The 16,204-nt window shown below is 41.8% G+C and overlaps 1 protein-coding gene across 7 annotated transcripts in view; it reads left to right on the top strand.

The window, feature by feature from the left end:
• Positions 1-1,409: 1,409 nt before the first annotated feature.
• Positions 1,410-16,204, top strand: part of LOC147446028 (uncharacterized) — a 57,093-nt gene continuing 42,298 nt past the window's right edge. For 2 of the 7 annotated variants that reach the window (XM_086525351.1, XM_086525349.1), the window contains exons 1-10: positions 1,410-1,569; positions 1,856-1,922; positions 2,002-2,071; positions 3,133-3,182; positions 5,323-5,501; positions 6,462-6,530; positions 6,600-6,941; positions 7,068-7,247; positions 7,382-7,452; positions 7,545-7,595. In XM_086525351.1, the coding sequence (XP_086381477.1) occupies positions 1,915-1,922; positions 2,002-2,071; positions 3,133-3,182; positions 5,323-5,501; positions 6,462-6,530; positions 6,600-6,941; positions 7,068-7,247; positions 7,382-7,452; positions 7,545-7,595 (1,020 nt within the window). In that variant the 5' untranslated portion in view covers positions 1,410-1,569; positions 1,856-1,914. Of the gene's footprint in view, positions 1,570-1,855; positions 1,923-1,998; positions 2,072-3,132; positions 3,183-5,322; positions 5,502-6,461; positions 6,531-6,599; positions 6,942-7,067; positions 7,248-7,381; positions 7,453-7,544; positions 7,596-16,204 lie in introns of those variants that run through there. The other 5 variants (XM_086525352.1, XM_086525350.1, XM_086525353.1 and 2 more) reach the window with 5 other exon arrangements.

Raw genomic sequence — 16,204 nt, 5'->3', positions numbered from 1 at the left:
GATGATATTTCAAAGCAAGGTTTTTAGGAATGTTGTTTTGGGCTCAAGTTCTCCATAATAAGAGTTGAAGGTTTCTATTGGGTCAAAAGGTTGTTGTGCGGTGGATAAACCATACAACTTTGCATCAACTTTAAAGGTAAACAATTCTTCAATATTCTTTATTCATCCAAAAAGAATGTGGCCTCTAGTGCTAGAGGAGAATTAGCATATTGTCACCCTCCATTGGTGGAGGAACATATCATGTCTCTCCAACGAGGAGAAAAGAAGCATTTCATTATGGTTTATAGAATTGAGTGAGGATTGTGCCATCTTACCATCATACTATGTATGGTTCTTTCTTTTCTTGGGGGCACAAGCATTCGAGCCTGTGATGCATTTCTCATTATTTCCTTGAAACTATGATTGGATTTTTTTTCTAATAACATATGATAATTCTAAACTTCTCTAAAATTGTGAGGCTTCAAAAGTAATTAAACTCTATATATGTAAGAGTTTGATATCAAGCTTCCACACAAAATTCAAGTACACTACTATGCTTCTATGGGAATGAAGCATATTCATGACGATTTGCAAGAGCACACGTACACATTGGTGGTGAAATGATGTGGGAATAATTCATATTTATTGTTGTCTAAAGACAATTGTATTTGTAGAACCTATGGTGCTTTCTTTAGGGATTTTAAATAGGTTGGTAGATTTGACCTAAGAAAGTAATTCCATGTAGATCTTTCCTAACACATTTCATTTCTATTGTAAAACACATATATCTTGTTGAAGAATGATTTTTTTAATGTGTAGCCTAACAATTCCTAATGATCCTCTAGGAAAGGGGATGAGTGAAAATGGATCACACCACTCCCCGCCATAGAGGATTCATGAATAACCTATGATAATTGCTTGCTGTAATGCATTGTTACAATCTAAACATGAAGGGAAAGCTGAGACCCACCTAATTGCTAGATAAATCATAGAGCACACGATTTGCTCAAGTGCACCTACATTTGCATAACTTATCAAATCATACCAATAACTTAAGGTGTCCACATTAGTCTTATATCACCAGTGATTGACGAGGATTATATATTATAACCTTTATTGTCCACAATCAACGTCTACAAAATATATTCGTTCTCTCGAACGAATCAAAATTGTATGATGACTTTTAAAAGCTATTATACCTTTACTTACACTCCATGAAAATCTGCACAATGAATCTAAGAATTGCCTACTAAGTAGGCCTATTCATGGCCTTTAACAACTTCAACCTCGAAAGAATCTACCTACAAAGTAAGTTAACTTAAGTGCTCTATGCCAACACGGTCTCTAAGGACTGAACATTATTGCTTCCCCTCCTTTAGGCCACCTAATAATTATTCATGGCATTTGGTTGCACATTATTTTTCCTCTTATTCCATTTCATATCTAAACTAAAATGCGGTTTCCTTCTAGCAGTGTGAAGAGTAACGAGTTGCGAATGCAAGCAAGCTTCATGGGCACATTCCTGCGGGTGCAGATTCGTGTTTTGCTTCTGCATGTTTCATCAGGAGCATAATTCGCGCTTTGTGCTTGGTATGACAACGAGCTCTCTCTCTCTCTCTCTCTCTCTCTCTCTCTCTCTCACACACACACACACACACACACACACACACACACACACACACACACACACACACACACACACACACAAACAAAAATACAAATGCGCATACGTGGGTGGTATAGTTGGGTTTCTTGATGTAGACGCACACATCAAGAAAAGAGGTAATTTTCAGTCTTCACCCAACAAGCATTTCTTTCTCTGGGTCTTTCGTGATAGCTCTCCAAACGAAGTTGACAAAGTTTTTCTGTTTGTTAGTGTCTTACGATTGTGCAAAGGGGCACAAGCGCCAAATTTAGTTCTCTAGATAAAGGGACATGGACAGGTGAAAGTCTTTCTCAATGCTGATTCGTTACAATTGTTGCCACCTGGATCATCAGTGTTAAATCAATGAAATTTGGCAGAGCTCTCCGGCGCCATAGAAAGCGACTTGCAAGAATAGTGGTCGATCATTGGATGTACAAAGCACGGATGGTAATGGTTTTCACAGTGAATTTGGTTTCTTTTGTTTAGAACTCTTAAGAATTTTTGAGAGCTCTTCTACATTCCTTGCGCTGTACTCAATGGTGCTTCGAAACCTCAGATGCCAAAGAATTTATGCCTCTACAATTTAGCTTTTGTTTGGGACCTTCGTGTGCTCAAACATTGAATTCCTTTGAATGACGATGATTCAGCTGATCGATTGGTTTTCCTATTGTCAATGTATTTGTTGATTGCTATAGATTAATTTTACAACCTTGTAAGCCATCCGGATGACATGGATGCTTGGATTAGTCTTATGCACCTTGCATGATCCTCTTTATGGGCGATAATAATAGTAGTGATGGTACGGAGACACACTCGTATGGTTAACATTTCTCAAGTGAGTTTTTCTTTGAAAGGGTATGACCCTAAGAAAGGGCATGACGTCTCATGAGTAATTATTGAGGCCCTATTAAAAAAGGCTTCCATGCGAAGCAAACACAAGAAGTACTTAGCTCTTACTCTGTTTGTAATCTTAGTTTTACCTGGCAGACTATTCACAGTGATAGTACAGCAAATTAAGTTTTCATGAAGAGTCTAGAACTCAAATTCCCATATTCACTATACCTAATCATAATTCCTATAAAGACAGATTTAATTTCTTAGAAAGATGTACTCGAAACTTTTCGTTTGATCTTAGTGTTTCTGTTGTTGGGCCAGTTGAAAAATGCATCTATTAGCGCTCAGGAAATGAACACTGCAATAACAGGTCTCAAGCAATTATGATATCTAAGTGGAAAAACATATTTATTAGATGTCCTCTTAGGCTTATATCTCGCATGTCTATTATTTAGAAAGATATACATGATAGGTATTTGATGCATGTCTGCCAAACGTCTGTAAATGGGGCTCGACGAGGAAGGCTTCATAAGTAAGAATTGCAGTAATATAGGCTCGATAATTTTCTGTTAATTGGTTTATTGGAAAGTTATGTATGGGTTATGTCTTTTCTACTCTGCCCTTGCATGTGGTTTCAACCTTAGAGCTTTCTTTTTTTATTCTGTTATTGACAGAGACTATTGGTTCTGAGGTTACAAAAAGTCGTTCAAAAACACTTGACACTGTGAGTCGTACTCCACTGTTTATTCTCTTTTAACTTCTTCATTGTTCTCTAGCAAGAGTTGTCTGAAGGCTATTTGCAATCGATTAACATTAACTACCACCCCCGGTGAATGATAACAACACCACAGCTAGATTGAATCAAAACACAGCACAACTGAAAGTGGACTAAAAATTGAACTGAAATAGAACCACAAATAACAAAATTGGAGATGATGCATGGCACAAAATGATGCGCGATCTTATCTCAATACAAAACGGAGACCCAAGCACAAGAAACTGGTTGGTAGCATACTCAGCTCCAGGCCAAGGACTACGATCGGATACAAGGGGGTGTTGAGGCTAGATAGTGCAAGGCAAACGTTTTGAGTGTAGATTGTGTAAACATCGTGGGCTAGGCCTCTATGACAGGATTGAGATGTGCAATGGATATCCCTCCAATATAAGATAGATGATATTTTGTGTTTGTTGGGACATATGTTAGTACCTAGTTCTACACCCATATTGGGCACTGGTGATGTTAGTGGGGATGTTGTACTATTTAGTCAATTATGCATGATGAAGTTGATGGTCATTGTCTTATGGATGACTAACATGAGTCTATAGCTACACTTTTCTTCATAGGTGAATTTGGGCTCTTCCTGGATTCATTTAGGCATATATATCTGTAAATTGTGATGGTTGTCTACTGCTCGTTCATTGAGTGCTCATTGTGTAGTGTCATGACAAGTGAGTTGGTCATGGCCCACTAGTCCACTGAGTTGGCTAAGGACTTGAGGCTGAAATGAACCACATATCCCACTAAATCTGGTACTTCGTGTAGACCATCCAGAGGCTAAGCACTGTACTTGGCTATAAACTCATAGGTGGACGCAGCCTTGATTGAAAATATTGATACGCTGGCGAGGCGAGTACCATTTAGTGGTGCTTTTGGTGTCCCAGATGTACATTAATTTTTCAGACAGTAATTCAACACTTACCAAAGTAGCTTGAGAAAGATTTGGTGGTTTATCTTATAAATGCCTTCAGGGCAGAGTGGAAACTTTAAGCCACCTTTCTATTGCGAGTTGGAGAGCAGAAAAGAAATGGCTTTTGAAGAGTGGCGTAAAACCCAAGTTGCAGAATGTGTGGCCTAAGGCAGGAAATATCATTTCTCCATTTCCAACCGTTGCTCGCTTTTCAGAGGCCTTGGAAATGGCTGGAAATGCGATTCAAAAGCTGCGTTTAAAAAGAAAAACTAAGAAATGGGGCTGCCTTTGTTTAAGCAAGGTCCTAAAAGAAACAATGTTTAAGCAAGGTCATGTATCATCAAAACATCATTGCATCTCCCAACCAAGCACTCCATATTGCACAAAATGGGGTCCACCAACTTACCAAGCCCTTGACGCATCAGGAATATCCACTTCCCGGTCTCTCCTACCAAACTAACGGTACAACCCATCATATAACACATCATAGTTGTCCGTTCCTCCGTTCCTGATGGCTTTTAATAATTCCAGTAGATCTACAGTTCCTAACCTTTACGGTTCAAGTGCACATATTTAAATATCCTAATTTCAATAGATAGAAATTACTCAAAAAAAAAAGAAAATAGTCACCAACTTTTTGGAATGCTCTATTTTTGATGCTGATAAAAGCAACTGTTTGGAATGTGCCAAAGGTGTAGGCTGATATTGCAGCACAAAATCACCTTACGAGACTTAAATGGCTTATGTGATATAGAAGGAAATAATTTTTCTTTGCCCCTTTTGTCAAAAGGTGTTGTGCTAATTGTCTCGAGTTTGTGTGCTGGCAGCACAGTATCTGCGAGATTTGTGTTAGAACAAAATTTTTTATCTATGTCTGATATAATCACCAGCACCTGCAAGGCATCAAGCGAAGCTCAAACCAGATATCTTAGATGATTTTTCTGCCATTTTAGCAATATAATGCTTTTTTGTTTTTTTAACTCAAAAAAGGCATTTTCTTTTTTCCCCTTTTTTTGAGGTTCTGGGGGGTGTGTGGAGGTTATGTAAACCATTAAAGATAATTGATAGAAACAGGAGGGGGTATATGCAAATGGGCAAAGACAACATCAAGCAAGCTTTGTCTCAAACTGCACTAATGTCATGTTTAAAATTCATGATATCATCTTTGGTGCACAGATTGTGCTTCAAATTATTGAAGGCGTTCGCAGTTTCAAACACGCTTAAGCGTAGAAAGCAGGAAGCTGTCAGGAACTTCACCCTAAAGTCCCAAAAGAAGCGTTGTTTTAATGCATGGATCACACTCTACAAGCTTGAACACAAAAGACATGAAGCAGTGTTGAAGCTCTATGGAATGGGTATGCGTTCATGTTTACAAGTAAACTGTGTCATCCTTTCAGGCTTCATAAATGGACTTCATAACACTGAGATTTGCTTCATCTAAAGATTCATCATGATAAGTCACAAGCTTGATTGGCTTTAGGCCTTTGATTTTATCACCGAGAAGCAGCTTTCATCAATCTGCAAAATGCTTGAAGGATGTATTTCTGGTTTTTAGGGAGCCTCTAGAAGTTTGGTCATGCCATTCCTCTTGGTTGACTCTGTTTCAAACACGAGTGATGGCCAGTTTCCTGAAAGCAATGTGCCTTTTTAGCATCCTTTGATGGCCTTTTGTTTCACTCCATCGGACAGTATTTTGTGAGCACTTAAGCCAACACAATTGAAGGATTGGTGTTCATGGCAAGAAAGGATAGTTATTTTGTGGCTAAAGCCGTAATATGTAGAGGAGACTCTTTGCGAATGTGCCAAATGAGATACTCCCGTATTGTTCTAGCACTGTGCATAATTTCTTAACAATGTCCAATATTTGGAACTTTTGGCAGGGCCATGAGCTCTTGTTTGAACTTTTGGCTGTCAGTTGGCTTTCCAATACTCACCCTGTGGGACTGTTTGCATAAAAGTCTCTTCAGTGTCCCTGGCCATTGGCCATTTTGTTTCTTATTGGATCTTTTTGTAGCTGCAGTCCTTGTATACTTTCTGATTTTTTTGACATGTCACTGGTTTTGCACCAATGGGTTATTGTGAATCACCACATTCCCATGGTTAGGACTCCGATGTCTGATCAACAGTTATCAATGTCTAGTATACTTTTATCTTACTGTTTTGATTATAAAGTACCTGAAGGAACTTCTTTTCAGGGGCTTTTTGTACCACCAGTTTGGTCTCATAGGTCATATTGGCCTTTTGAAGACGTTCAATATAACATTTCATTTCATTTTGTTTCATTTATTCACCCTCTTGTTTATCTTTTGTTTCAGAAAATAAATTGAATCCAGTACTTTTCTATAAGCCTGTTTCAAGAGTACAGTGCCATCTTCCAAATTCCAGTTGAGTGATTATGTACAGAACCATCCTACCTTTGGTCAAATAGTAATGAGAACTGCTTGTGTGTGCAGTAAGGAGAAGAATGTGCAGAGAGTTGTTTTGTCTATGGCAGAAACAGACGCAACAACAAATTCATAATCAAAGAAAGCTCCTTATTGCTGAACGTTTCTGGAGCCTGTCAATTATATCCACGTACTTTATGCATTGGCAGCTTGGCTTGGGAATATTACAGAGAAAGAAACATCTAAACAGGGTTGCACTTGGATTTTGGGCTCATAGGAGGCTGAGCATGTCTTTGCTAGCACTCAAAAAGGCAGTCGTTCTGCAACGCACATTCTTGATAATGACTGCAAAGAGAAATCGGCGGCTGTTGGAGTCTTTATTCAAACACTGGCATTCTATCACTATTGAGGGTATGGCTCATTGCCAAGCCTTGTTAATGTAAGCCTCAAGATGTTTGCAGACTTACAACATGCAAAGGTGCTTATAGTTCCAAACCTTTCCTTTCTTGGTTTTGATGGAGTTGCTTCTTTGAGCAGATTTGAAGGAACTACACCAGCAGGCACTGTGTGCTTCTAACAAATCATTGGTGCTGAAATCCTTCAGAACCTTGCGAAATTTTTTATTAAGGAAAAACAGCTCCAAGTGGGTTAATCGCATTGCATTATGTTTTCACCACGATCAGTGCATGTACTGTACATACAAAGCTTGGCACGACTGTATCCTCTTTCAAAGCTCTTGCTTATGAGCTTCTGTTCAGTTTTGATTTATAAGTACTACTAGAAGCTGTTTGAATATAGTCATACACGTCTCTCAACTTCCAAGAGAATGCTTTAATGTATCTATCCTGCAGATGTTACTCTTAGGCATGATAAACAAAGGCTGAAAGCTGCAGCTCTCACACATCTGAAAAGGAAGCTTATGGTAACAAGCAAGCACATGACCTTGTATAAAGATGTGTAGAAACTAGTTTGGAAAAACTGTGATTTTGATACAATCTATTTATTGTACTGCAGCGGTCTGTCCTCACTAAGTGGCATTTGTACACGCAATCTAACGAGCGTCAGGTATTGTATCAAAGTACTTTACATTAAATGTAATTTTTTGATGAAGAGACTTATTTGACATAGCTTGTAGAGGGGCAACATATTTTTCAAGAGACTTGTTTTTGTGGTTGATTTTGGGCGTTTGAAGAAGGATTTAGTTTCCTTTTGCCAAAGATTGTCTGATCTTTAACAATAATTTTGGTGTGCCTTCTCGCCAACCCCCTTGCCCCCCTGCATCAGACCCTGCTACCTTGCTTTTCACAGGCGTGGTTCAACCTCCTCGCTTGCAGTCCGCTCCACCTCCCTTTTTACTTACAGTCTTGTGTAGCGCATGCTGAAGATTCCTGAGCCCGCTGCCTTTAGATTAGCAGCTTGCCATTAACCTTAGCATATCCACTGCCCATTCCCTCACCCCCGCATTGTCATGCCGTGGCATGGACATAATGTGAAATACAAGTTTTAACGCACTCTATAACTTCTGAAGCATGCGAGCAAACGTTACAATGTAAGCTGCTACCTCACACTTTGCTATGGAGACTGCCTTTCCACCTTCAGCCTCCTCACGAGCACCTCCTCCCCTTCGCCTTCACCCATTGATGCTCGAGCACCACCACTCTCTGCCACCCACCCCAACCCACCTCTCTCTACACGTCACCCCTTCATCCACACCACCTCTTTTGTGTGCCCCACCACTGCCTCATGTTTCTCGATCATTCATAGCTAGTGCTCCAACAACTTGGCAGTTCTCACGAGCCGAGCACAGTGGTGATGGCACAGGTCCTTTATTGGTACGGTTGTACGTTTTGCGCCGTGTGCAGAGGGGGCACTCTCTACTAGGTAGCATGTCACAAAAAGTGATGACCTGGCAACCTGTACTAGGAGAGGAGAGTGGGTAAAGGGCCTACAGCAGTTTTCTCGAAAAAAAGTTATGACGTGGCAATGTTGTACGGTAGCCTAGGTGATCTGCGGCATGTTGGGCTGTTGACATGGCAGGTTGGCCACAAGAGTCAGATGCTCTTAGGCACTGTTTTTTAGCAGTTGCTTTTGAGAACAATGCAAGCTTTTTGTATTTGATGCTGTTAGGCTTGGGGCCTTTAAATATAAGCCTTGGGGCAGAGTTCTGGTAGACTTGTAGTAGCAATTGCAGAGTGTCTCTCTCCGACGGTTGTACTTTGTAAAAGAATTATATAAAAGAAATACTGAAAGGGGCGTTAGGATTTTGGGGGCAGTCATCTGGGAGTGAAACTCCCCCACTGTGTGTCCCCCGTGTGGACTCTCTCTCTCTTTCTCTCTCTCAATCTCTCTGTTCAATTGTATTTAAAGTGCTAAGTCTTCCAATTCTGCTCTTGTCAGGTGGCACCTAGTGCCCTCTACGGTGATAGTGATTCAGAGCGTCAGTTGTGGTGCTATTTCAACAAGCAAACCGGTCCTGCATGAACCTACAATGGAAAGTTATGGAGTTAAAAGAAGAAGAAGACAGGACAACAAAAAGGGGAGACAAAGAAACAGGAGGCCGTTTTTGTCCTAAAAAGGTTAACACTAGGTTTGTGTTTGAGTCATTTAAGACCGCCGTTGCCCCCACCTCCCCCACCACCACCGCCACCAGGCTACAATGCTTGGAGTCCATATGGATACCCTTATTGTCCATACCCGGGATATACGCCTAACCAACCCAAAGATTTCAAGAATGGCGTCACGACAATCAAATTTTTCACTTTCTCCGGGGTGAAAGATTGGAAGAAAGCATTGCAGTTGCTACAACAATTCGACAACATCTATGCTTTGGGGAACTATATATAAGAATCCAAGATTTCTCGAGCAACACGATTTCTTAAAGATAATGCTATGCAATGGTGGAGCTCAATCGCGACACAACCGCATGCTCGAAGGACCTGGCAAGCTTTCAAGACAATTTTTATACATAGTTACATGACTTCTATGTTCGAAGTCCAGATCGTTTGTGTTTTTTTGTAACAAACTTGGACAAAAAAGAACCAAACATAAACACTATTTTGTTGGGCTCACTTCATGTTAAAATAAAATGAATACATGTACATCAAAAGAAGTGTGGTAGTTGATGAGAGGTAGAATGACAGATTGTGGAGATGCAAGAATTTCTCTTGTTCTTTTAGTCCCAAACATAAACACCATATGTTGCTGAAAATGTATCTTTCTACTGAGTGCAATATTTATCCTAATAGGTGGTGTGAAGTGGGAAACTTGAAAATGCTTGCCACAGAGACCATGGAGGACTATAACCAAAGGTTTCCCGACGTCTACCTTCCGGCGTCCTTCTCTAAGATCATTCCCTTGGAGGACCAGTGTGAGCGCTACACCATTGGATTACCATCACCATTGTAGGAATATTGTTTTTCCAAGCAAGTTTCAACCATGCAAGAGCTTATGGACCATGCTGTGGTCGGCTACAAAATGATGAAAGGAAAGTTGGAGTTTACCACGGAAGCAACTCCGGCCACTAACCAAAACTCCTGGTAAAAAACGAACAAATTCTCAAGAATCCCGTGAAAACCAGCCTCAACGGCCTCGTCTGACACACCGTCAACGAGACGCCTTGTTACAAGAAGACTGATGCTTCGAATGTTTCCAAACAATGCATACGTTTAATACATGTCCTGAGCGAGCCTCGACGTCCTCAGAGCAACCTTCTGCTCCCACGTCAGACAGATCCCCGGGGCCACCTCCGGCTAAGAGGGCTAGTGTTGCTAAATTGGCTTTATCTGACAAGAAAATAATTCTAAATGAATTATTAGATTTATTAAGCGAGGGTTTTCTCGCTTGGAACACCAAGAAAAATAATTCTAAATGAATTATTGGAATTTTAAGTGAGAGGGTTTTTCTCACTGGAGACATCCGAGTATAGAGTATTCCTAGTGCGTCATTCAAAGTAATGATGAGAGCACTAGGAACGGGTACTTCTGATGCGTCACATCGGATGGGTGACAGGCAGCATCGGAAAGAAGTATCCGACCATCCGGGAACGGACATCTCTGATGCGTCATAGGATGGGTGACATAGAGGCTTAGAGCATCGCGAAGGAGATTGTACCATAAGTTCTGTAGGAAAGGACTAGGTGATGGGTATTCCTTATGCATCACAAGGTGGGTGACGGGTGCATCGGAAAGGGGATATCCATAGTCTAGAGGAAATTCCGAACTGTGTTAGAATTGTGCACAAGGAAAAGCAAGCACTTGAATGAAGATGGGTTCAAAGGAAACTTTGAGGAAAAACAGATGCTTTTTGAGAAAGCGGGATTGCTTTTCGGGAAAGCAGGGCTTTCCCGCGAGGAAGTCTATGTCTGCATTGCAATTGTGCATGTGATTGCATCCAGGGACACCTGGTAAGTTCTGTGAAAGCATTGTTTTTAACTTATAAGGTTTTATTGAGTTTTTGGGCAAATTCAGACTATTTTAGAAATATGCGATTAAGTGGGCAGCCATCTGATAAATAAGGCAACAGATCAGTCATCGTTTTCTCTCTCTCTTTTTCTCGCAAAAAAGCGCAGAAAAAAAACCGCGATCTCTATGTGAGCAGCTATTGAAGCTGTGGCCAAGAGCTATAAAAGCATCACATGTCCTCAGTCAGAGAAAAAGACCAATTTTTGCAAGGAGAAGATGTTGCTGCAGATTTCAGCCATAAAGAAGACGCTGCGGGTGATGCCCATGGCTACCCCAAGTGTACTAGATGTCGCCAGGACCCAGTGGGCGAGGACCCTTGCGAAGAAGTGCCTACGGAGAGTGTTTCCATCGCGACAAGCTGCTGTTTATCTCTGTTTTCAGCCCATAAACGCTGTAGACGGGGCTGGCTTACGAGAAGGAACCCGAGAACACACCTCTTTTGTGTGTAGGATTGGAAGAGAGGATTTTCTATGTAGAGGTCTCTTCCGGGGAATTGCTTTTCGAGAACCGAATTGTGTTTCGAGCATCGAGACTTTGAAGGTAACGATTTTCATGTTATGATCCTCTAAGTAATTTTTTGCAGGTGTACTTCCTCTTAATTAGGGAGTAGGAGTAGAGCCTAGAGGAAGGCATGAGCCTTTGCAAGAGAAAAGCGCTCTGAGGAACTAGAGCCAGATCAGCCCAAGGGTTTCGTACCCGAGTTTGGGAAGTAGATCCACGGATCAGAGAGAGGTAGTCTCTCAAGTTGTGATCCGGAAGTTGGGATTCCCAAGTAAGGACTTCGTATTCGGGAAAGTAGAGTTGTTCTGCGGGAAGAGGACTTTGGAAACAGAGTTGGAAAAGAGAGTTGCACGTGCCACGGATGCCATGCCCTGAGTTTGGATGGTGAGATCCAGAGGCGAGAACCTTGATTCTCGAGGATTTGGAATAAGGAATGGAAGTTCCTTGGAATAGGGTCTTGCCCTAGGAATAGGAAGCTGCGGCTTCCAGGAACCATCAAGTCTTATTCTAGAATGAACGTGGTAATACGTTTGGTTTTAGTGCTTGTATAGACTTCTCCTCAGTAATAAAGATACTATTATGGGGGGGGACCAGCCCGTCTTCTGGTCCCAGTACCATGTCGATCTTCTCACTCTCTCTCTCTCTATATATATATCGCTATATGCTACTTCCCTCCAAGTACATCAGTCTACTCCTCACCTAAAGGACAGTCCCCTTTCTCCATATTGAATAATGACATATGGGAGTTCTCTAGAGATGGAGACATCGTTCTCTTAGGAGACTTTAATGCCAGAACGTCCAACTCTCAAGCAGTATTCTATGATACTTCTGAGGAAATGCTCAGAGAAGTGGATTTATTACAGGAGGGGCTTACTAGAAACTCATAGGATAAAGAACACACTGAATATGGGAGACATCTCATGGAGATGGCAACTACACATGGTTTGGCCATACTTAATGGTCTAGAGAATTTCCCTTTATTTGGGGGATTCACATGCTTCCAGCACAGGCATGGGGCCAGTACAGTGGATTATGTCATGACTTCACCAAGCTTTATTTCTAGTATCGAGGACTTTAAGGTGGGACCCAGACCGGTTGGGATTGCAGTGGATCATGCTCTCTTGACCTTATCAATCTCCTTCCAATACAATGCCTCTCAAGTACAAAGGAAGAAGACGCACACAAGATATACTTTCACACCAGAGACTGATTCGGTCTATGTGGAACAGATCTATAATAGGATGTGGGCAGCTGAGCGAGTATATACTGTAGAGGAGATTACTTCTCAGCTAACAGAGATACTACATGGAGCAGCACAAGAGGCATACCCACATACTCAGCCTGATCAGAAGAGAGGATCTGGGAACGTGGCTCAAAACAGTTGGTACGACGAGGAATGCAGAGAGATGAGAACCCAGGTCCAGAAAGAGCTTACACTTGGGATCATCACATATAAGCAGTCTCGGATTGCTCTTTGGCGTATAGTACGTCGCAAGAAAAGGGCATTTTTAGCCAAATTGGAGAAGGATTTATATCAGCTCTTCTTGAGTCAGGACTCACATGAGGCCTGGCGTTTATTTCACGAGCACTCATCGCCTCCGACAATTACTTCTCCTGAGATTTGGGGTCAATATGTAACATCATTATATATGGTATCTGGACAGCCTCCATTACCAGATCAGCTAGAGCCATGCCCTGCTACTACTAGTACTTTCTTTACTACGGAAATGGTGGAAAAAGCCATTGATAAGATGAAGACAAGAAGAGCATATGATCATGAGGGTCTAGTAGCAGAACATCTGATCCATGCAAGGGATCTACTTTCAGAAGTCCTTGCTCGTCTGTTTAATCGGGTCATGTGTGAAGGACTACCTGAATCTTGGAAATTATCTACTATCGTACCTATTTTCAAGTCAGGGGATCCTATGATACCCGAGAACTACCGTACCATTATGGTGGGTCACACATTGACCCGACTGTAGGCATCCATTCTGGAACAAAAATTGAGTAGATGGGTAGAGAATGAGGGCATAAGGGCAACAGGACAAGCTGGATTCAGGAGGGGTTATTCCACTCTAGATCATATTCTTACGCTCAGAGCCATTATTGAGGAGGAAGAGCAAGCGGGAGAAGGATGTATTGTTGCTTTGTGGATTTTCGGAAAGCTTTTGATACAGTACCAAGGGGCAGATTGTTGCGCAGAATGCAAGAGTTAGGGGTCCCCAAAGAGATTATCTGGGGGATCATGGCCTTATACGGGTCAGTAACTGGTTATGTACGTACTCCAGAAGGGGATTCCGACATTGTTCATTCCACCGTTGGAGTAAAGCAGGGATGCCCACTGTCCCCTACTTTATTTGGTATGTATATAGATGAGGTATCAGATTACATTGATAGAGAGGGTGACAGAGGTGCTCAACTTGCAGGGTCATGGATCCCTTTGTTGTTGTATGCAAATGATATTGTATTGATAGCAGAATCACCAGATGGAATGCAGAGGCAGTTAGATGCATTACATAAATTCGTGAAGGACAGCGGACTGTCGTTGAATTTGGGTAAAACCAAAGTTATGGTGTTTAACACCACACCGCAGTGGGTTAGGAGATCGGCACCTACATTTGCATATGGCCAGGATACAGTAGAGTACACAGATGCATACACATACCTTGGTGTGGTATTTACAGGACCGAAGTTTACTCTTAAGAAAGCAGCGGATGCTAGATTGTCCAGAGCCTCTGCGGCCTTGGGAGGGTTGGAGAGGATGTGTTCACAAGTGCAGTTTCAGGAACCACGAACAAAACTTTGGCTCTTTGATACTGTGGTGGCTTCGGCTATGCTTTATGGGGTCCAGATTTGGGAACCATATGTGGATCTGGATAATTGGAAGTCAATGGAGAGACCGTTGGTATCTATGATTCCCGAATGACTAGAGCCAAGTCCTCCGTACCACACGCGATTATCCGAGCGGAACTAGCTGCCCCTCTGAGAGAAATTGAAACTCTTACCAGATCAGTGTCCTTTATACATGGTTTGTGGGATACAAATAATTGCCGATATACTAGATTGGCCCTCGAATCCTCTCGACAGTTAGCAATGAAAGGAGATACATCATGCTGGTATGCGCAACTGTCCTCGTGGTTTCAGAGACACGGGTTCAGTATGGAAAGATTACCCCCCTTCCAATACGCCAGGATCTTATACAGTTGGACACTAAGAGGACATGGGTAGACCCTACACAAGAATTGGGCACGAAGATGGCCGACTACAAAGAAAACTTCCTACAGCTATCTGAAGATGGTTTTGTGATTCGCCTGAACTACATGGATACCCACCTATCTCATGGTTTTAGATGTGCTATTGGTCAGATTCGTACATCCTCACACCAACTGGAAATTGAATTTGGCAAATTTAGGGGAATCCCACCTAAGAGCAGAATTTGCAAGTTATGCGGAATGGAGCCAGAGACAGAATTACACTACATATGCCATTGCACCGTATACTATGAGATACGTGGGCGTTTCCATTGCCTATTCAAAGAAGGCTTTGGACCTCTAGATAGAGTCATGCAATACCAAGATCAAAGGTGCTTAGGCCTGTACCTACTGGAACTACATCGGCACAGGGATAATCTAATGAGAAGACAAAGAGCACTACAACCTCAGAGGCAGATCACAGATTTCTTCGGATTGAGAGAATCAGGAATGGAAGGAGAAGCAAGAGGCCAGCAGCGAGCACAAAGGAGTACCCACATTCATACCAAAGGCACCCTCATTGACAGGGCTATTGAGCTTAGGAAATCGAGACGACCATGACCGAGATGCAGAAGCACACTTGACCGGAGGAGACTACAACAAAGGATTAGAAGCATTCTAGCTAGACACCCAGAATGCTCCTAAGAAGTTTATCTAATACTTTGTATTTAGTTTTTGGCATTTATTTGCACACTCTCACACTTTTCAGACATTGTACCAGATTCACCACTTTTGTATCAGTTTGGTCTCATAGGTCACTCTGGCCTTTTGAAGACGTTAATATAACATTTCATTTCATTTCATTTCTATATCCTCTGGCTTCAGTATCAAGTGATAAATTCTATTTATCCAAGTATATTCTATATTGCTATGCGCTCCCGTTTGTGACAGTGGTATCAGAGCATGGTCTCCTCTCTTTCTTTGTAAAAGAAGGTGACTCTGGGAAGATACGGGAAGAAGCCATGACAAGCCACGAGAGAAGTAAGCAGGCGGAACCCTAAGTCCTGCAAGGAAAAGCTCGCAGAGTTGGGAAAAAATTTCTCTCTGCAAGAAGTCGACACAAGACTTGGGATTCTTTGAGAAGGCGACAAGAGCATGATGCCGAAGAACCTAGAGAATCCAAGGAGCGGAATGCTCAAGGTCCTTTAGAATCCAGAAAATATATCCAAGAGCATCAATCCAGAACCATAGCCAAGAAATCCCGTCATTCCGAGACCTCAGAACACTCTGATCAAGTTCGATATTTTTGACGGAAGAGAAGATGTCCCGAAACCTACCGCTTTCATTCGACAGTTTGAAGTTGCCTTTGCAAACGAAAATTTCTGAAAAGCGTCTAAGGCGAGGCATGTGACCAAACACCTCAAGGGATTGTAAGTACTTGGTGGTATACCAAAGCTCTGCAAGGAACTTACAACAAGACTTGGATTCAATTCAAGGCTGAATTTTCCGACAAATTTTTTCC

The sequence above is a fragment of the Adiantum capillus-veneris genome, chromosome 12 (assembly GCF_014529385.1).
Source record: "Adiantum capillus-veneris isolate H3 chromosome 12, ASM1452938v2, whole genome shotgun sequence".
In the NCBI taxonomy this organism is placed as follows: Eukaryota; Viridiplantae; Streptophyta; class Polypodiopsida; order Polypodiales; family Pteridaceae; genus Adiantum; species Adiantum capillus-veneris.
Note: the sequence above shows the minus strand (reverse complement) of the source record. Positions and strands in the feature narration are given on the sequence as shown.